The following is a 22,023-nucleotide window of genomic DNA, read 5'->3' on the forward strand; positions in this document are numbered from 1 at the left end:
AGATAAGCATGCAAATAGTCTCCTACTGTACATGTGATTACAATTTGCCCTGTGATTTAAAAGAAATTGATATCAAATGAGTATGACCTCCTTTGCAGCACGGGTCAGTGGATCTGATGAAAAAACAGCCAGCCCAGGCAGCCATTTGTTATTTAAAACTTAAAAAGTGCAGAACAGGCAACCTTTAGGGCTTTTGTCTGTGACCTCATCACGTGACCTCTATTCATCCCTGGCAAGCCTTTGTCCTCTGTGTAGTGGAGATTAATGGTGAGCTCAGATGATAAATACCATTACAACCTCGCTCTTACAAACGCGATTTGAGTTGTTTTTCAGCAGCCATGTTGATCCATTCGCTGTAAACTTGAGAAATTTCGCTAGTTATTGCGGTATGATTAAACAATCTGTCGCTGATTTCACACTTAGTTACTGCCAGAGAGCTTGTCCTGCCTCTAGGTTTTGTTTTACCAAGAAATGGAAAGTGACCTTTATCAGCATGCGTGGTTTTAAGTTGAAATGTGTTTTCTACCTAAAACTGACCACATTGTCTTATTACCCACACAAGGTGGGTATTGTCTGGTTAAATAGCAGAAAAAGTCCCCCCAAGAAAACACAGATGTTTCACAAGAAATGGAGTGGGAAGGGTATAATACTGAAAACACAGAATGTATTAATAAGGTGTGTATGAAGGTGAATGCATTTAGCTGAAAAATGAAACTTTGTCCCATCCATTAACATCGTAATGGTTAAACCCCCTGAAAAGTTGAACAGTTTTCCACTGCGATCTTTTTTTCCAGCCATTTCATGAGAACTTGACATTTTCACCGGTGTCAGTTTATGATTAGTCAGTTAACCGCTAAAACCGCACGGATTCAAGAATTTCCTCCGTATAGCTGTGTAATGTTGTCATGTCATTAATCCGTCCAGTCAACTGCTTTCAGATACATGCCGAATTCTCGTAAATTAATAGTCTTTCCGATGCTCCATTAAACACAACATAAACACTTTCACGTGTTAAATTAATTAATCAAGTTAAAAACATGAAAGTCTTGTTGGCTTATTGTTGTTTTTAAAACTAAAATGTATATTTTAAATATATTTATCACTTAATTTAAATGATAAAAGCCCTGGCAATCACCCAGAACACCGGAGTATCACAGCACCACTCAAAAATGCATTACATACTGTGTGCATGGCACAACATGTAATGCATTTTTAAACATTATACACTACTTTTCCTGTGTAACTCTCAGCTTCTGGCAGTATGAAATATGTGAAATATTGGCATTAGCATTATTCTGTACTCTCACAGGCTCTCTTCAAAATAAGAGATGTTAGAAAGCAATTTCAGTATGTTTTGAGCAATGAGGGTCCAGTGTGTCTGAAGTGTTTATGTGGGGAGTCACCTGTCCTTCAGAGAAATGCCCGTGGCCTCTAACCCCAAAGCTCCACCTGTCGGGGGCATTGTGTTGCATACAATGGTGGGCGTGGGGTACATTTCAGGTCACCTGTTGCTTCAGACAGGATCAGGTGACGGACTACAGCTACAGGGCTTGTCCTTGTCGGAAGTGATTTATCCCCCAGATACAGTGTACAAAAGCAATGTTTCTACACCCTGCTACAGACTAGCATTCACAACAGCAGGATAGTGAAAACCCAAACCTGTTATAAGGTATGGATGGAGGTGTTAGTGCTATTTAACACTGGGATTATGTTCGGATGTATATGTAGACCTTTAAGGGATTTCTATTGTTTAACCAAGTATTATTTAATAAGACTAGTACATTTACTTTTTAAATTAATATTTGGTAACACTTTAGCATAGGGACCGATTCTCACTATTAATTAGTTACTTATTAGCATAACATATTGGTTGTATTGTTTGTTATAAGCATATATTGAAAAATATATGCGCATATATTAAAAAATATTCAACGTTTCACTGTTACAGGCGAAAGGAATAAACAACATGATCATAATGTGAAAAAAATAACAATTCACTAACCTTTCACTAAATATATAATATTATATGGTCTTTATAATATAAGAAATTATAAGCATCCCCTTCCATTATTAGTGCCTTATTGTAACTTCTGGTTTTGTTTGTTTGTTTATTTGTTTTTAAAGAAACAGCATCCAAGTTGATTTTGCTACAAAATGATGCTTCAAACTTTCATTCCTTTAACTTGCAATCAACAGAAATGCATTGAGGTTCCATTTATTTGAAAAATGCATTTGAAAATCTAGGTATTTTTGTTTGAAATTAAATTTTATTTTAATCTTCCAGATGCAGCAAATGGTCAACTCAGACTCACGTTACGGCGGCCATCCTCAGGTGGACACACTCAGACCCAGGGTCCAACCTGGCATGGTTCCTCAAGGTCAGCTGACCACTATCAACCAATCACAACTCAATACTCAGCTGGGTCTGAATAACAGCAGTGGCACCCATGGATCCCCGTCTCCACCAGAGAGCAAGTCAGCCACACCCTCCCCCTCCAGCTCCGTGCATGAGGACGATGCAGATGATGCTGCCAAGGTGAGAGAGAGAGAGAGAGAGAGAGAGAGAGAGAGTTTTACCCCTTCTGTGATCTCATGAATAAAAAAGCTTATCTTCCTCACACACACACAGACACACACATATGTTCACATGCACTGTCGCAAAATAGAGTGTATTAAAAGGAATGAGTCATTGCTGACCTTTTAGCAAGTTGTACTGCCATGTTTCCTGAAACATAGATTTGCTAAGACACTGATCTGCCTCAAGTCTGTTCTTCACAGCCAAAATACAGTACATTTTCTCCAAAACTCACATCAGTACTGATCCTGTGGAAAGTGTGGTCATTTATATGCTCTGCTAAGATATTTTTGCGTAACACAGAAGACATGGTTCAGCATTAATAAGTCAAGAGCTGTAAACATACACAAGTATGAGCTTTTTGTGTTTATACAGAGTGTCACGGTCTGATATTTTAGTCACTTCAATTAAAATGTAGTGGACATTTTCAGAATTAGGGCTGTTACGATTACGAAGCTTTAGGCTGGTGACTAATTCATATTCAAGTAATTCAACTAATTGTCTTTTTAGATCATTTAACATTTACAGAGTTAAAGTGTAACTCAACACAAATATACCTTAAACAATATTTTTTCACACTGAACTTGGAAACAATTTTTTTTTATTTCAAGCAAACTTATGTTTTGTTTTATTTTAAGGTTTATAAATATTTAGATATTTAAACTATTAGAATGACACATAATAGTCTAAATATATCTATGATCAAATATTTATCTTGTCATTTTTAATGCAAAAAATTCAATCTATTTCCTATATTAAAATTACTTGTAAAATGTGTATTTTATGGTATTTCTACATGCAATTCAAATTCCCCAAAGTGGGTAGAAATATCTGATTGCCCTTTGAAGTAAACAGATCTGTAACCATATGTAATAATCCCAATGCCATATTGATACTGTATATTAAAATTAATATTTCATTGTCTAGAAATTGTTCTCTGCAGCTGCAGTCTTTATAGAAATATTTATCTGGTGATCACAAGCAACTGCAAACGTCATGGAAAATTATTGGTAAAAATGCGTGGGAACCCGGTACATACAGTACGAATAATGCACGATAGTCATTAAAATTTAACAAGTAGCTCCAGGCTTTGGAGACAAGGCTCACTAACTTGCTTTAGGAAGACAATTCATTCATAAAGCTGTTATTATGGCTTAATCTAATTGGATATCTATTGTTTACAATTCAGATCAGTGGGGCAGAGAAGAGAGCAGCCACAGACATGGCCAAGAAGCCCAAAACCCCCAAGAAGAAGAAGAAGAAAGACCCCAACGAGCCTCAGAAGCCAGTGTCAGCCTACGCCCTGTTCTTCAGAGACACGCAGGCAGCTATCAAAGGCCAAAACCCGAATGCCACATTTGGGGAGGTTTCTAAAATAGTTGCCTCCATGTGGGACGGCCTGGGCGAGGAACAGAAACAGGTGACTTTTTCTCTTTTTTTAAATCTTGCAAACGTGAAAAAAGTCCTTTATCTTGCTAAGATCTTGTGGCTGAATCATAAAGTCTATCTCTTTCTATACACACAGCACATGTTTTGTTTATTATCTAAGGTATTTTCTACAGTATATACAAAAGTATATCCACATACCGATTTGTTATGACAGCAGATGCGATGACGCACATGTTGGTCAGAACATTTGTTGATTTCCCCTTGTGCAATCAGAGAATAACATTGTCTGTGCAGTGGTGTTGTGGTCTAACATCAGCGTGGTTGTGCATGGTAGGGGAAGTCTTAAAGTCAGGTGTGAAAACAGTGCAATAAGTGCAAATTTTTTTTCATTGGAACATAACAAACAAAGGTTTTGTGGGGTCTGCTAATCGCTTTATCAAGTTTCGGTACGCATTTGACATGAATACAGTCTGTAATGTAGTAAGCAATAGCATTTTTATTTTTATTTAATTGCATTCTGTGTTGGAAAGGTTACTTTGGAAATTTAACAAGTTACATATTACATGTTTCCCTATTTAAAATGTAATAAGTATTGTAAAAATTTCAGATACTTTATTAAAGTGATATAATTGATTACTTTTCTACATTTTTGACAAATGTTTTTAAATGTTAATCATTTTCAAACATTTAAAGCAGCAGGGTTAAGCTTACAGTAGAACTCAACACTAACCTTTTTAACTTGAATATAAAAGTAGATAATCATTTATATAATAGAATATGATTATATGATTATATAATATAATATAATCATTTAATTGTAAAGCACAGCCACCACAAAATCAGACATTAGCACCTATTTTTACTTTGAGATTTTTTTGTGGTTAAATACAGATTTAAGCATCAGATATAGTTTAATAGCTATGCAAATGTTTTTTAATAAATCAGACCTTTTAGTTTTGACAGGCAATACTGGCATTTAACAATTCTTTTGAAAAAAAACTAAAAACAAAAACGTGTTATTCTTAAAAAAAATAAAGCATAAATACAAACCCAAATAGTAAAGAAAAATAGTTATCAAATAAGCATGTGTCCTGTTCTGTGTCCTAAACTCCTGAAACACTGGTGTCTCAAATTTTAGAGCAGCCAATGCAGTTTTGGAAATAAATCATTTAAATCAGTTTGTGTGTGAAAATTATTCAGATGTAATCTTTAACCTTTTCATTAGGAACTGTAATTTAATTACCATTTTTTTTGCTCAGTAACTGTATCTGATTACAGTTACATTTATATTGTATTTAAATGATGTAATAATTCTGTTACATGTACAGTAACTAGTTACTCCCCAAAGTTGATTTTCAAAGTACTTAAGACTATTTTAAATTAATAGTTCCTCTCATAGTACTTAAAACATGTAGCCAACTTACTATTATAAATAACAATAAACTGTGCATAATTACATGCAAGTAACCCTAAACCCAACCCTAATCCTAACCCTAACAATATAGTAAGTACATATAGTTAATTAACATTATTCAGTACTTAAATGTACTGTATAATTACACTGTAACAAGGACAGCTTAAAATAAAGTGTAACCAAACATTTGTAAAAACTGATACAAAAAAATGCACAGTTTATCCCAAAATTACAAAATAAAAAGTAAAAAATGTTTAAGAATATTTAAGCAGTTTTTGTTTATATAATGAAAGTCATTGGAGTCCAAAACAACACTGGAACTGTATGAGCAAAAAAAAAAAAAGGATTGGAATGACAAAGAATTTCAGTTTGAGTACTTTTTTTTTTTTGGTACTCATTAGAGCACGCAGTCAAATAACAATTAATTTTCATTTGCAGTGCATTACAACAAACGTGTATATAAAAGTGTTATATTAGAGCTTATGTACTACAGTAAATACCCTTGTAAATGCATAATACCCTCATTAAGGTTCCTTTTAAGACTGAAAGCCGTGAGGATGAAAAGGATTAGCACTTATGTTAACATCTAGACTGTTTTTTAGGGTGTGAATTTAGGTTTTGAAGAATGACATGACTACGAGAGCCGCTTCTGATTTCAGAATAAACACAACTGAAAGTACCCATTTCTCTCACCAAAGCCACCAGACGGCATCTACAGTAATAAAAAGCTGTTTTATTTTTTTGTAGTCGTTTATTTTGTGCTCTTTTGACTATGTAAAACACTCAGCCGGTGAAGCTGATGAAAACACTTAAAAGTACTTTTACACAGGAGAGGATGTTTGCCTGATAAAAGAACATCATGTCTCTCTGCTGCTTTTTTTCTTTCTTTCTCTATCTCTCCTCTGCTCTTGTCTTTTTAGTAGATGTCTATTGGTTGAGGTAATAACAGCACAGATGTATTGATGGGCAAATAATTACACATATGCCCCAACTGAAAGGGGAAATATGGACAGTCCATAAAGGCAGAAGAACAAGCGATGGATAAAGTGGGCTGCACTCAAGCACCATTTCAGTGCTCCAACAACAATTACGCATTATGGCTCATAAATGGACTGCCATTAGATCCCATTTCTAAGAATAATTGTGCACAGGAACATGAAGAACAGCTTTGGCCTCTTAATATATATATATTTTTGTTGTTTGTTTGTTTTATCATGGCAGATGTACAAGAAAAAAACAGAAACCGCAAAGAAGGAGTACCTCAAACAGCTGGCTGCGTACAGAGCGAGCCTCGTGTCTCAGGTAAATGACTCCGGGCATTTGAGAAGGGACATTTTGAGATGTTCCTGTTTGGCAGTTTTGAGATGTTTTTTAGTTTGAGTAATAAATAGATTCCCATCGAACACCTAAATGGAAATATTATGAAGAGAGCGTGAATTTTTTTTCATGCTATCGTTGTTTGCAAGAAATCCAATATTTTATATATATATATATATATATATATATATATATATATATATATATATATATATATATATATATATAGTACAGACCAAAAGTTTGGAAAAATTAAATTTTTTAATGTTTTTGAAAGAAGTTTCTTCTGTTCATCAAGCCTGCATTTATTTGACCAAAAATACAGAAAAAACAGTAATATTGTGATATATTATTACAACTTAAAATAATAGTTTTCTATTTGAATATACTTTAAAAAAATAATTTATTCCTGTGATGCAAAGCTGAATTTTCAGCATCATTACTCATCATTACATTACAGCCTTCAGTGTCACATGTAACATCAGTCTATCACATGATCATTTAGAAATCATTCTAATATTCTGATTTATTATGAGTGTTGGAAACAGTTCTGCTGTCTAATATATTTGATGAATAAAAGGTTAAAAAGATCTGCATTTATTCAAAATAAAAAAAAATTCTAATAATATATATTTTAATAATATATTTTCTTTACTATCACTTTTTATCAATTTAACACATCCTTGCTGAATAAAAGTATTGATTTTATTTAAAAAAAAAGAAAGAAAAAAAAAATTACTGACCCCAAATTACTGACCAGTAGTGTATATTGTTATTACAAAATATTTATATTTTAAAAACATAGCTTCTTTTTTGTTTTTCTTTTTATTCATCAAAGTATCCTAAAAAAGTATCACATGTTCTGAAAAATATTAAGCAGCAGAACTGTTTCCAACTTTGATAATGAATCATCATATTAGAATGATTTCTAAAGGATCATGTGATAATGATCCTAAAAATTCAGCTTTGCATCACAGAAATAAATGATAATTTAAAGTATAATAAATTTAAAAACAATTGTTTTAAATTGTAATAATATATCACAATATTACATTTTTTTCTGTATTTTTGATCAAATAAATGCAGGCTTGATGAGCAGAAGAAACTTCTTTCAAAAACATTAAGAATAGTCATGTTTCCAAACTTTTGGTCTGTACTGTATATATATATATTAGGGGTGGCACGGTTCAATTTTTTCACGGTTCGGTTTGTTTCGCGGTTTTAGAGTCACGGTTTTCGGTACAGTTCGGTATGTACTATGTTTATTGAAAAACTATACTTTCTAATAAAAAGAAGAAGAAGAAGAATATTCTATCCAACTACAAGCAGCAGCACGCATAAATACAATAGAGTAAAGATACAAACAATAAACAGTGATTTTCAGTTTTTTTTTTTTGGGGCAGGTCTAGCATAAGTTTTTAGGTACAGAAATTGAATAAAGTAATCAAAGGTAAAACAGCATTGCATATTGGACTATAAAAATTAAATATAATTCTTTATTAAAGTTATAAAAGCTTTTTAATCAAGAGCAGTGAGTGATTTCTTTGTTGTTGCTGTTTCTATTAATATAAAGACTGTCACTTTAAGAGAATACACTGATACAGTAGCATACGTTCACCCGGTTATGTCTGCTGTAGGATACTTACCAAGGCGGGCATTTTGACATAATTTTTGTCTGAATTTGTCCAATTAAACACAATACTTCAGTGAGATTTTATATTTGTGCGTGTTCTGAGGCGTGGGTTTGCACACTTCGGATGAGCACATGCACAAATCTTCTCACTGCGCGCGCGAGCTCGTGTATTCTGGCTCTTAAATGTTTAAACTGACAAAGCTTAAATGAGTTTAGTTTAAATACATATTAACGTGTGCTGTTCAGGTCTCATCTGTGCGCACGCGCTTTCAGCACCCGGATGATGACAGAATAAACGACTGCTCATATTCCAGCATAAATCATTCACATTGATCAAGAGTGAATGGTTTGTCCAGGTTTTTTTTTTTTCTCGTCGCTATTGTTGTAATGTCGGGGAATCCAGATGGGCATCCATCAACAGAAACATATATTAACTGCTATTTATAGCAAACCATATTACAGATGCTTTGGATTTAAGTTGAACCGCAGTCCCAGCACGTACCGAACTGTGTGTACAGGTTTTTTTCAGCGAACCGTGCCACCCCTAATATTTAAATATATATATATATATATATATATATATATAATGTGTAGCAACATTTAAGGCATGCAACCAGAATGGAGATATTGGGGACTGAGTGGAATATACAGAGAAATCCAATATTTATAAATATATATATATATATATATTAACCACTTTTTTAACTTTCTTTAGAGCTACAATGACCCAGGCGATGTGAAGGCACAGGCCTCTCAGATGTTTGGACCCAAGCCACCAATTTTCTCCGGGGCAGGCCAGTCTCACCCAGGTCTCTACATGGCTTCTCCGTACCACCAGCAGGCAGGACTCAGTCCCCACCTGACCCCGATGCAGCCAGGCCTAGCTCGAGGAAATGGATCCCGGCCCAACGCGCCCATGCAAGGAGCAGTGAACATGGGGAGCATGGCGGGCTCGTCCCCCCCTCCACTGCAGATCAGCCCCCCCTTACACCAGCACCTCAGTCTCCACCAGCAACAACAGCAGCTCAGCAGCCACCAGCTGCCCCTGCACTCCCCATCCATGGCCCAGGTGAGACAACCATTCATTATGTCAACAATGAATAATGCACCTTTTGCTTTTTAGATACTTTTGAATTTTGAGTCAACATGTATATTTAAAATAAGTTCCTATATGCTATACTATTCAAAAGACAGAAAAAAATGAAAGAAATTCATAATTGTATTCAGCAAAGATGCAATAAATTGTTCACAAATGACAGTGAAGACATTTATAATGTTGCAAATAATTCTATTTTAAATAATCTATTTTAAATAAATGTTGTTCAAAAAAGTTCCACAAAAATATCAAGCAGGACAACTGTTTGAACATTAATAATAAGTAATGTTTGTTGAGCAGTAAACCAGCATATTACAATGATTTCTGAAGTAATTGCAGCTGAAAATTCAGCTAAATAAATTACATTGTAAAATTGTTTTTACTGTAAAATTGTAAAATAGGGAACAATTATCTTTAATTGTTATAATTTCACAATATTACTGTTTTTACTGTAAAATCATAAAACAGAAAACAATTATTTTAAATTATAATTTCAGAACATTACTGTTTTACTGTAAAATTGTAAAATAATTATTTTTAATTCTTATAATTGTATAATATTACTGTTTTACTGTAAATTTCTCAAATAGGATTTTTTAAAATTGTAATAATTTCACAATATTACTGTTTTACTGTAAAATTGTAAAAAAAAAAAATATTTTTAATTGTAATTATTTCACATTTTACTGTTTTACTGTAAAATTGTAAAATAAACCATTATTTTTAATTGTAATAATTTCACAATATTATAGTTTTACTGTAAAATTTTAAAATAGGAAACAATTGAAACCAACCAAAGACCACTTATATACACAGCACTTTTCACCATCCAATCAATTCCCAATAGATAGCATAAAGCCCTATATCTTTCTTCTTCTTGTAATGTTAAATATATCACATTCTGGAATTAAATTAAGTTGTGAACTCTTGTTTAATGTTGACTTTAATCAAAGAAAACCATTAGCAGCCTTTTCACTGTTATTAGAGCAAGACCAAAAAGAGGAAAGACAGACACCAAGTCAGGCCAATTAAAGGTTCCGCCCCCCCTCCAATCTATTTTCCATAAACCTCTTGGAGAACCCGCCTTGTCTGATTCTTCTCTAATTTCCATTATACATTATCATGGAGAAGATAGTAAAGCGTATATGTGTGTATGAACGTGAGAGTGGAGGAAGTGCTGTTTATGCAGCAGATGCAGCAACGTTTCGTTTTTCATCATTTCCGGCCCCCTCAGCCTATCTCTCACACCGACGAATGAGGTCAAGAGAGGAATCATTAATATCTGCCAGCTTGTTTTATGTCCACACTGTGCAAAAAAATCCCAGCATATCACACAGACAGATTTTCAATTTTCTCTCTGTAATAAACAGATGCATTAGGATTTGGATGTGACTTAAGGTTGAACAAAAAAAAAAACTCACATTGAGATTGATGAATACATCAGTGTGGAAGACAAAACGCCTCAGCTATCTGATGAAAACAGTTTTTCAGACCGGGCCGAAGGAAATTAAATTAGTTCTCTGCTAAAGTGTATAGGAGGAGAAGGCTGGTTTTGGAGGACGTAGACAACAGCAAAAAAGAAAAAGCAAATAAAGGCTCTACCCGTTCGCACACAAACCCCCCAAAAATCCAATTAAAGAGAAAAAGACCTCTTTTGAAATAACTTCCACTGTGTTTATGTGTGAGGAGGAAGAGGGTGTTTCGACTGCAGCCTTATTATTAGCATCAGTGCTAATTAAACCCTCGTTCCTCTAATAGAGATCTCAAGCAGAGGTGGTTAAAGAGAGGTTTGAAGCCCAAGTCTCCTTAAGCACTCGCGGTGAGTTCCGTGTTGATCCGTTTCATGTCTTAATAGCCTTGAGTTGCGCTGGAACTTCAGTGGGATTGAGATGAGGTTGTAATGAGGTCCTAATGAATAGCACCCTTGTGTCTGGAAGCTCTTTAAGAGATGAGCATCAGCTGGGAGGCAGGACTGACTGGTGCTGGAGAGAAGGAGAGGGCGGAGAATCACATTGTCTTGGGGTAAACAGGGATTAGCTTCATAAAAAGAGATGAATCAGGTGGTCGGAAGAACAGGTGACACGCTATCCAATGACAGCGCCGGGCCAGCATTGAGTGACGAGCTGTTTGTGTTTGAATTGTGTTCTTCATTGGCAACATCAAGGATTCCCTCAAGGACGAAAGCGAAAAACTTATTTCCAATTCAAACTGTTGCGGCAAAAAAAGTTTGCCATTCACATCTGAATATGAAAGACCAATTGTTGTAAGTTTCTCTTCCTGTGCCCGCTGGGAATTCTGGGAAACGTTGTATTTAAAAGAGCAACTACTTGACTGAATTTCATGTGCTTCTTTTTTATCACTCCTCGGCAGGAAAATTAACTATTGCCGTGGATGATCATCGGCGTGAGGCAAAAAAGTGTCTAATTTTCATGCAGATTATAGTGTGAATTTGTCTGAAGTCCAATTTTAGATTACCACAGGGCTCCTTGTATGGCTGTGTCAATCTTTTGGAGGAGAGTACGAATGCTTAAACTTGGCTTTTCTCTCCTCCGTTTGGGGAGTTCTTAAGCCTGTTCCGCAGATCCTGCCTTTATGGGAGAGTTTTTAAATCCAAAGGGGAGTAATAATCCTCGTTCATTTTTGCATATTTGTGGAGAGCAAACAAAAACGCGCGGTTCAACTTTTTCGGTGAGCCGAGGCGGGCTGGGGGGAGGTGGGGCAGTGATGGGGGGGGGGACACAAAGGGGCAGATGGAGCCTTTGTGATCGAATGAAGGAGAAGAATTTGAGGAACAATTCATGAATAGGTAGAATCTCTGGAGGGGGAAAAAAACGCAGCCACCTGCTGTCTTGCTCTTTCAGGCAGATTCTCTTGTGTACCACTGAGATTAACTTCCTTTTCACATGCAGTCTTTCTTAGACTAAGAGCAGAGAAGAAGTCTTCAAATTAGAATATCTGCTCTGTTTGTTTTTCGTCGACCCCCACCGGTCTCTCCGACCACCGAATGCAGTTCCTCATTAATGCTCATTTGAGGCTGCTTGCGCTACACTGTCATCATGTCCACTTCAGATCCTGTAGGATGTTTGCTGGAATTAGATTGGACGAGCTGCTTTGCTCTGGTTTCTCTCAGAAAATAAAAACAGGAAAGCTAGTGCAGCATTCTCATGCCTGGCTTTAATACAACTCTCTGTTTAAATATTTATGTAGTTGGACAGTTTACCCAAAAATGAAAATTATGCTATTCCAGACCCATTTGCTGTGTGGAACTCAAAAGTAAACATCTACAAGAATCCATGAGAGAGCTCTTGCCATTATAGCTTTAATATGTCAAGCTCCAAAAATGAACAACAAATAAATACAATTAGTCCAATTTGTGTGAACAGATCCAAATTTGAGTCATTATTCACAGATCACCATCCTCTCCCTTTAAGTTTACTCTACCGTTCACAAGATTGGGGTTAAATAAGTTTATTATAAATAAATGTATTTCTATTTATTTAAATGCCACAATAAATGCCACAAATAAATCCTGAACTAAAAATGTATCATGGAATTCACAAAAAGATTAAACAGCCCTGTTTTCAACATTCTGAAGGATCATGTGAGGAGGAAATGAAATGAAATTTCAAAATACATCCAAATTAGAATTAATTCAAATTGTAATGATATTTCACAATATTACTGTCTTACAGTATTTTTGATCAAATAAATGCAGCCTAGGTGAGCATAAGAGACTTCTTCCAAAATCTTCCTGACCCCAAGCATATGTGAAGCCTATGAAAACATTACTTGTTTAATGTAATTGCACAGCCTTATATTACTTACATTTTCAGCTACTTACATAACTTCAGTTGCCCACGCAAAGCCATTTTATTGCTTCCCCTGGTCACTTTGAGAATAGCTGCGTAACCATTACTTAAAAATGTCTACTTTTGTGTTTAACTGACAAAAAAACAGCATGATGACCATGAATAAATAAATAATGCATGAATTTCCATTTTGGCCAGAATTATTCCCTTAACATTGTGCTGCAATACTAGCATATAAATACTTATTATTATATAACAGATCCCATTTGCTCTCATACATTACAGGCCTTGACTTTGTGGGACCTGCAGCATGTAAGATCTCATATGTAATCTGCTGTTGTGTTCAGGGTTTCCCCCTTCAGGCAGAGTATCAGAACATGGTAAATGTCACATCCTCCGCCGGACCCGGCCTGTCCCCTTCAATGGACTACCGCACGGGCTGCAGGAATGGACCGACCCAGGGCCTGGACTGGACCCCTGACTACTGCGGCAATGGGTGAGCGGACACTAGCCATATCATTCAGGATAATAAGCAATTTTCTCCAGCAGCCATGTTGACTTGTTCGTATCTCCCTCCACAGAGCCCTGCAGAGGGACAAAGCCCTGTACCTGACCTGATCGACTCGCCCAACCCCACGCTCCTTCACGCTCACAGAACCAAGGCAGTTCCTCATCCCAATACAGCTATTCAGGACCTGTATTGTTCAGGCTTACTTTAGACTAGACACAATCCACGCATCAGCAAACCAACGTTTGAATGTTTTCTTTCTCATGGCTCACACTTTAGTGCACCCTACCGTGGTGGCTTTGGAATTTGTATCTCCTTCTAGCTTCTGACATTCAGACATTTTGGATCTTTAAAATAGAGTTTAAATCATCGCTAGCATGAACATGTAAATTGTATGCTAAAATTAGTTTCAATGCAATCACCTCTCTAATGATATTGACTTTTAACGCCCTCCTATTGTTCCGCGTCCTAATAAGGAAACCCCCTGTAGACGTGTGTTTTATTGGAGATTGCTTGTGGTTTTTAAGACGTTGCGTAGGTCAATTTGCCTCGCAGGAAGGTTGTGTCAATCCATCGGTTTCTAAGCACTTACCGCTGCGCGTCGGAGACTCCAAGCTCTCGCTGACAAACGGCGGAACGAAAGCCAAAACAGAACTTCTTTTTTGTACAAAGAGGGAAATCGCAATCCGAAAACAGAAAAGAAACAAAAAGCCACAAAAAAAGAATGCAGACGATATGACTCCTGCGTCTCGCCCGCTCCTCTTTCTCGTCGTATCATTCTTCCTCTCTGTAATGATCTTTTCTAGTCAACTGCCTTAGAAACAGAGTTCTGTTGTAAGTATAAAACAGTGGCTCATAGGAAGGTTATGAACGGCCGAACGGGTTGTTTCAAGCTGTAAATAGAATCTGTGTTACTCCTAGAGTATAAGAATTCAACTTTTTTTTTTCTAGTAACAATGTGATTTTGAATTGGACCACACCAGTTCGTTTAAAACTCGAAAAGGGATAATTAGCCAAGAGGGGTAATTTCTTGGCAGCGGATGTCGCTGTTGATTAGACCGACTAAAGAGACTAAAGAAGTATTCTTTTCCCAAGTTTAATAACGTTAAGGTTGATGAAATGATTCATTAAGGAAAGTCCTAAAGAAAAGTTTATTTTGTATTACGCAAAATACTTCTTTTGTATCACTTCTGGCATATTGATTAATGTCATCCAAACTATGTGTATGAAAGTGTCAGATGCTTATATGGTGTTAATTAGAAGAAACAGTGGCAGATTGGAGAGTTGCTGTATAACCCTGGCATATGGCTGATCATTTACTATTCCTCTACACTGTGTCTATATGAGATCTTTTTATGGTACTTGTTTGCGCCTATTTATGAAGGAAAAAAAATAACTGTAGGTGTTTTTTGAGTAATTATGTTAGAGTTCCAGGGATGTTTTTCTGTTCATTTGTTTTGCCAGAATTGATCCAGGCAACAATGTGAATAATTCTTATTTAGTTTTTATTGTGTTTGAAAATAAATAAAGGCAAACCTGCATTTTTGTGCAGTAATTCATCAACGAGTGTCACGAGTGTTTCATTGCGAGAGATCCAGGGCAAAATATTTGTATGGAATATTATTTAAAACATTTCGAACCTCATAAATTCTCTGGCAGAAAAGGTCAAGCTTAAGTTTATGTATAATGAACACTAATTCTCTTGCTCACTCATATCTCACAACTGGGTCACAGAGTTGTTGATACAGAGCGTAATAATAACAATCCATTTTCCAACCATGAACGCCGCACAAATAAACCTCCCAAAGTCAAGAGCACATTCCTGCCCTGCCATACAGCGGCCACGGACCCCTTCACCACTAAATGCTTCCTTAGTGTCATAAGTCACTGTTTTTCTGCAAAAACTGTCTCCATAATGCAAAGGAACAACAGTAATCTAATGATACAGGACATCAGAATTTTGTCTTATTTCTGTCAATTTTTTTAAACTACACAACATTACTGTTGCATACTTCATACTCAACCTAAAGCAAAATGTATAGGGGAATAATGAAAAGAGTGAATATATCCCCTGACAATATCATCCACCACTCAAAATGAACAGACCTACAATAGTAGGTTAATTATTTAAACTTGTTAAAAGATTCTGGATTGTGAAAGTACAAATCATAAAACAATTATGTACAGCTGAAGTGTTTTATTAGTTGTAGTTTTAGGTAAAACACGGTCAAAATTAGGTTCTGTAAATGGAAATCAACTTCCTTTTGACCTAAAACCCTATTTGGACAATGTCCAGCCTTAATGGACTTTGTACAGGAGTGTCACTAAAGAAGCTAAAGACAGATGAAAAGACTCTCTCTATTCTGACTGCCTTGCTGTTTTTGAGAACTACAGCTCCTTGTCATGGAGGTCGTTTTTAGTGATGGCAAAATATTGCCATCTGGTGGCCGAAGGCAGAATAGCAGCGAGCCTACGGCGTGAGCACAAAGAATCACACTGCTTGATTTAACAGACAAATGCTAATATTATTCATATATGATCTCCTCCTTAAATTATGATTCATATTCCATGTAATCCTGTTTAAATAACAGGTAAATGTCGACAATGAGTAACAATGTTTTTTACCAAGGTGACTATGTGGAGCTAACAGATGGTGCAATAAGTAACTCATGTTATCCCGTACAGATCCTTATCACCTCATTCACTCAAGAGTGAAGGAAAGAAAAACACAGAAATCATCCCATGAAATCACACCCTTTCCTACTTGCTCACTATCCAAAAACAGTTGATATAATGAAGAAAAGAGCAATCAGCTGGGTCCCACTTTATATCAAGTGGCCGTAGCTAGCCTATGTACTTACATCAAAAAAAAATATTACAGTGTACTTATTGTGTTCATATTGTATTGCAAAACACTTTTACTGCAGTTGAGGTGGGATACGAATTAGGTTAGACCCAGGTTTGGTGGTATGGGTAGGTTTAAGGCTGGGTTAAAGTGTAAAGGGTGGCGCAACAGTGTAATAATCTATAAAAGTAATTACACAAATTAATTACAGAAGTAATGCCATGCAGGAATTAAAAATAAATAAATTCAATCTAAATACATGTGTACACAGTTAGTGCATTGTACCATATGAATCATTGAAATAATAAGTACATAGTAGCTAAGGCCAGTTAATATAAAGTAGGAACACTGTTAAAGGAATAGTTAACCCAAAAATAAAAATTCAATGATCATTTACTTACCCTTTCTTTTTTCTGCTGAACACAAAGACATACAGTTGATGGTCCCCATTTACTTCTATGACTTCATGTTATGGAAGTCAATGGGGAACATGAGCTGTATTCTTCAAAATATCAAAACTTTTATGTTTGTCAAAGACTGAAATTCATAGAGCTTTGGAAGAACTTGAGGGTGAGTAAATGATGACTTTTATTTATTTTTTTTGGGTCAACTGTCTTCAAAACTGACCCATGGTTCTCTGGATCTTGATATAAATGAACAAGTTGAAGCATTGAGAAGCCAAATCTGCCAGGCTTACGAGTCAGAAGGGCTGAATCCTGATTACATCCACTTATTACAAACGGCACACGCTGAAATCTAAAAGGATTTTTCAGTATGTATGATCATGAGACCATTTAAAATAAATCTGCAGTCCCTACTGTAACACAGGCAGTTCTTGGCAATTTATTGTTATTAGCTTTAAAGCATGAAAACACGCGCACACACACACCAAAAAATTCATAAAAATAAAGCAAATGTATGGCAACCATGCAGCTTTGATACATTTTTTTACCGAATTGTTGTTTTGGACATACTAATCCTAATCTTGTGTGCTTCAAAGCAGGCTCTGTTTGTGTCTGCATTACTTATTGATATCTTTAAAAAGGAAACATCTAATCCGATCCTGAACAAATATATACACTAGCATTCAAAAGTTTGAGATCTGTAAAATGTTTTCATGTCTTTCCATGTCCAAGCTGCATTTAATTGATCACAAATAATAAAAAAACAAGCAATATTGTGAAAACTTTTTTTTTTTTTACTTTTTGAGGATTTATTTGATTAATTGAAAGATCAAAAGAATAGCAGTTACTTAAAACAGAAGGTTATTTTAACATTACTTGTAACTTTTGAACAAATTAAATGCGTCTTTATTGAATAAAAGTATCCATTAAAATATCTTACTGACCCCAAACTTTTGAACACCAGGATAGCTAATTTAGCATTTATTAAAATCTAGTTATCACTAACCATAATCATTAATACAATTATTTATTTTTAAGAAACTGCATAATTTGCCTTTTCCCCCTTCAAAACAGATGTACATTTGTCTTACAGTCTTTACCGATTTATATTTATTTAAAAATTTGTTTACATTTTTATCGGCCTCTTCAAGCTCATATTGCAGTTCTGAGGAAAAAAGAATCACAGTTATAGGTTTACACAAGTGTGCTAAGACGATACTTCCTAACTAACATTTTTGTCATACCTTCAACCATGAATGTAACAGACATGCCAAAGCCATGATACTTACCAGCAGAGTTTCTGGAAGGGCTGGGTGACTCCAGCAGCAGAAACACAACTATGTAGGACATTAAAAACAGACTCAACCACGGTCTATCTCCAAAAACAGACATAAAGCCACTCTTCTGACCTTTATTTGACTAGATTTGCAAAAGGTGACTGTTTTTTATGCCAACCTGTTTGAGCTTGTCCAGTGTGTGGTCCTGTTGTCCTCACCAATTAATACTGTTGTCACTTCACTGAAAAGTGAAAACGGAGAGCTTGCAGCTGCATGTCACGTCATTTTTGTCTCGTTTCAACAGAGCATGTGCACCAACTTCCACTATTAGAGATAAAAACACTCTGCTTCAACTCCTCCACATGCAGTAGCACAATATAACATTTTCTTTTCATCAGAAGCAACACTGAATTCTCTCTTCTGTATGAGTACATAAACCAACATGGCCTATATACAAATGTGATGGCATTCTGTACACTCAAAAACGTATTTTACCCCCCAGACTGCATGTGTGCGGGATACAATTAGATGTTTATTCTTTATAAAAACTACTTTTTTAGTCAATGTTTGTGTCATTTGGTGTGTGTGTGTGTGTAACCTCCAGGGGGCCTGTCACTGTAATTAGTGTACTGAAAATCACTTTAGATGAAGCATCTGCTAAATGACAGTTTAGTTTCTTAGTAATATAAATCTGAACTTAAACATGTTTTTTAACATTGTATATCAAAGATAACAGAAGGTGTGGGGGGGGGGGGGGTTTGTGAGCATGCTATGGAAACCGAGGGTTTTGATTCAAACTCCATTTTAATTCTAAAATTGCAAAATAAATATGAAAACAATTTGCTCATTCAATAAAGTGAAAAACGCTGTATTTGAGGATTCCTGCAAGCTCATGCAGTATGAACAGCATTTCATTTCAAATACATTTCTGTTCATCAAAGAATCCTAAAAAATGTATGCATCACAAGTAGAAGTGTCCAACATTGATATGAATAATAAATGTTTATTGAGCATCAAATCAGCATTTTTGAATGATTTCTGAAGGATCGTGTGACCCGAAAAGACTGGAGTAATGACTGCTGTGATTCAGTTTTCAGCCATCACAGTAATAAATTACATTTTAAAATAATATTATAATAGAAATAATAGAATAATAATAATAATAGAATATAACATTATAAAAAGATAGCAAAATATAAAAATGTACTTTTTTTAAATCACAATATTACCAACCTTAAATTTTTAAACAGTTTTAGAATAGCTTTTTTTTGTAGGGTTAAATCTCAAACCAACCTCAAATCTAGACCCATGAAATACTGTCCCATGACTTAATGTAAGCAAGCACTAAATCAAAATCTGATTTTCAAACAAGTTCCAGATGTTACAAGACTAAAAATGTTTTAAAATTTTATGTTATATTATAAAACAGTAGACAATATGGACTGAAATAGTCAGCATAACATTAGCCAAATAATCAATATTTTATGCCATTTTCTAACTCACTATTGTCATTAAACCTTGTCTTCTTCAGGAATTGTAACTAAAATACTTGTCTCTGTTCAGTCATACCAGTGCATGGCTGTGGCAAATGAAAACATACTGTATGGACTACACAGTCTCTGCCTGGAGAGATACGTTTTTCTCCTCAAATGTTTAAATCCCTTTTGGCAACCACATTTTACTTCACACAGACCATTTCTCATTTGCATTTGTAAATGATTTATTGGCCTCTTCAGGTATTAAAAAAGTGAGGCGAGTAAATACTTTGTACATTAAACACTAAAAGCTGCCAGCCTTTGGCTACAGCAGAAACTTTGCTTCTAGATAGTCCATTTCCATATCTCAACTCCACATCTGAAGTATTATCCTATATCACAATGGCCTTGAGATAATCTTTATGAAGCAGTTAAGATGATATAAAACAATGAACTACTTCACTTTTCAATTACAACCGCCGTGCACTTTTTCTATCAATTAATGATACTTCATCTGAGCCTAAAATGCCTAAGGCTGACATGCAATAGTTACACCACGACTGATAATAACCGCAAATATCGTGACAGACATTTCACTTTTATATTCTTGCACAAACAAGTCTAACCCTGTAGAAGGTCACAAGCAAACAACTAATTCAGATGTATTATTTACACTGGCAAACAGCATCTGTCTGCTAACTGTCATCAGGTTCTGTGGAAAAGGCCAAAAATAACCTCTCTCATCTATTCCTTACTAAATGCATATAACTCTATATTCTTAAGAACTATAATTTAACACATATTCAACTATTGTTCATCACCTATGAGACCAATATCATCTGAAATATGATACATAATGTTACCGTAATATGTTGACTCACTGATCAGAATGAAAACCCATTCCCAGCAGCAAGAAGGCATAACAATGGGAATGAGTATTTCATATATGGAGAACATTTTTCATTATAATTATTACTGTGATAATGAGATAGTGACTATTGTGACTTGGTTACTCATTATAATGACTTCTCACAAAAATCTTCTTTTATTAATGAAATACTCACTTTAATGAAAACTTGCCATGTTTGCTGTGTTCATGCATTGACACAAATAGATGTTGCTAATGTGCCGTCACTTCCTTATTTGCACATGCGGATTAATTTACAATTAATTCTGAGAAAGTGTCTCATTATATTGGAAAGATAATTCATTATTACACTAAACTTTTCGTCCTAATGCAAAGTGATTTTTTGTAGATCGTGTTGGCAGGTTCATTACATAATCAGGTCAAGGAAAAAGTGTACAGCAGTGCACACGAGTACACTCTCACGTTGTAGCCTACCCTGAAGACAGCCGGGTTACTAAGAGTCACTTTAATATTTGCATGCCTTATGCTCAGGCTTATCAACAGAAGTGGTGGTTGCTAAGCATGTGTCCTTGACACAATCTATGTGTTTATCAACTAGATTTAGGTCTATGTCAGGATTGCCTTTGACCATTTGGCATCCTTAGATAGTGATAGTGATGAACAGATGTTAAGGAAAAGGTAAACGGGGGTAACAAACATTGACTTGCTGAAAGAATTCTGGGCTTTGAATATTGTTTATAATCTATTGCCTAGATTATGTTATTATTATAAATGTTGCTGTTGTTGTTATATTATATCATGTATTTAAAAAAAAAAAGAAAGAAAGAAAAAAGAAAAGAAAAAAGCAGCTTTGCTGGTCTTATCCAGTTTAAACTGGTCTCCTACACTGACCAAGAGCACAATAGCTTATGCTGGTTTAGGTTTTCCCCCTTTTTTATTGATTTGTGCTTACTTACATTATCTGCAGAAATTCTTTCAAATTAAACCTGCCCCATTTTCTTCAACACTGCAGCTTAAATGTAACCATTGTATTTTTTTACCTGTCAATCAGAAGCAAGCGAGCTCGGCGTCTGAACGTTCAGTCCAGCGATGAAAAGGTTGTAGCGGTGAACTCTTTTTTTTCTTCTTTTAAGTGCTATCAATTTTTATCTTTATTTCAATGTGTATATTGACTATAAGATGTTTGGTTGTGTAAAATCGCGTTTATTATAAACCACTAACTTTTTACACCTTCCAAATTTACGAAAACGTAATCCAAAAATACCTTTTTCACAGTTTCCGGCTGCCCAAAAATGGACTGTGCGCTGTGAACGCGCAAAGGCAAAGGCAAAAAATACAAATAAAATAACCCTTCTGATTGGCTAAACCATGAATCTGACCGGAAATATATATTTTTTTTCCCTATTGTTTAAA

At 35.3% G+C, this 22,023-nt stretch overlaps 1 protein-coding gene across 3 annotated transcripts in view; it reads left to right on the top strand.

Moving 5' to 3' along the window:
* The window catches only part of LOC132096579 (thymocyte selection-associated high mobility group box protein TOX-like), a 57,623-nt gene extending 42,319 nt beyond the window's left edge, over positions 1–15,304 (top strand). For all 3 annotated transcript variants that reach the window (XM_059502023.1, XM_059502025.1, XM_059502024.1), the window contains 6 exons: positions 2,285–2,536; positions 3,765–3,995; positions 6,600–6,680; positions 9,044–9,397; positions 13,581–13,729; positions 13,815–15,304. In XM_059502023.1, coding sequence (XP_059358006.1) covers positions 2,285–2,536; positions 3,765–3,995; positions 6,600–6,680; positions 9,044–9,397; positions 13,581–13,729; positions 13,815–13,851 — 1,104 coding nt within the window. In that variant the 3' untranslated portion in view covers positions 13,852–15,304. The remainder of the gene's footprint in view (positions 1–2,284; positions 2,537–3,764; positions 3,996–6,599; positions 6,681–9,043; positions 9,398–13,580; positions 13,730–13,814) is intronic.
* The last annotated feature ends 6,719 nt before the right edge of the window (positions 15,305–22,023 follow it).

The sequence above is a fragment of the Carassius carassius genome, chromosome 20 (assembly GCF_963082965.1).
Source record: "Carassius carassius chromosome 20, fCarCar2.1, whole genome shotgun sequence".
Taxonomy (NCBI): Eukaryota; Metazoa; Chordata; class Actinopteri; order Cypriniformes; family Cyprinidae; genus Carassius; species Carassius carassius.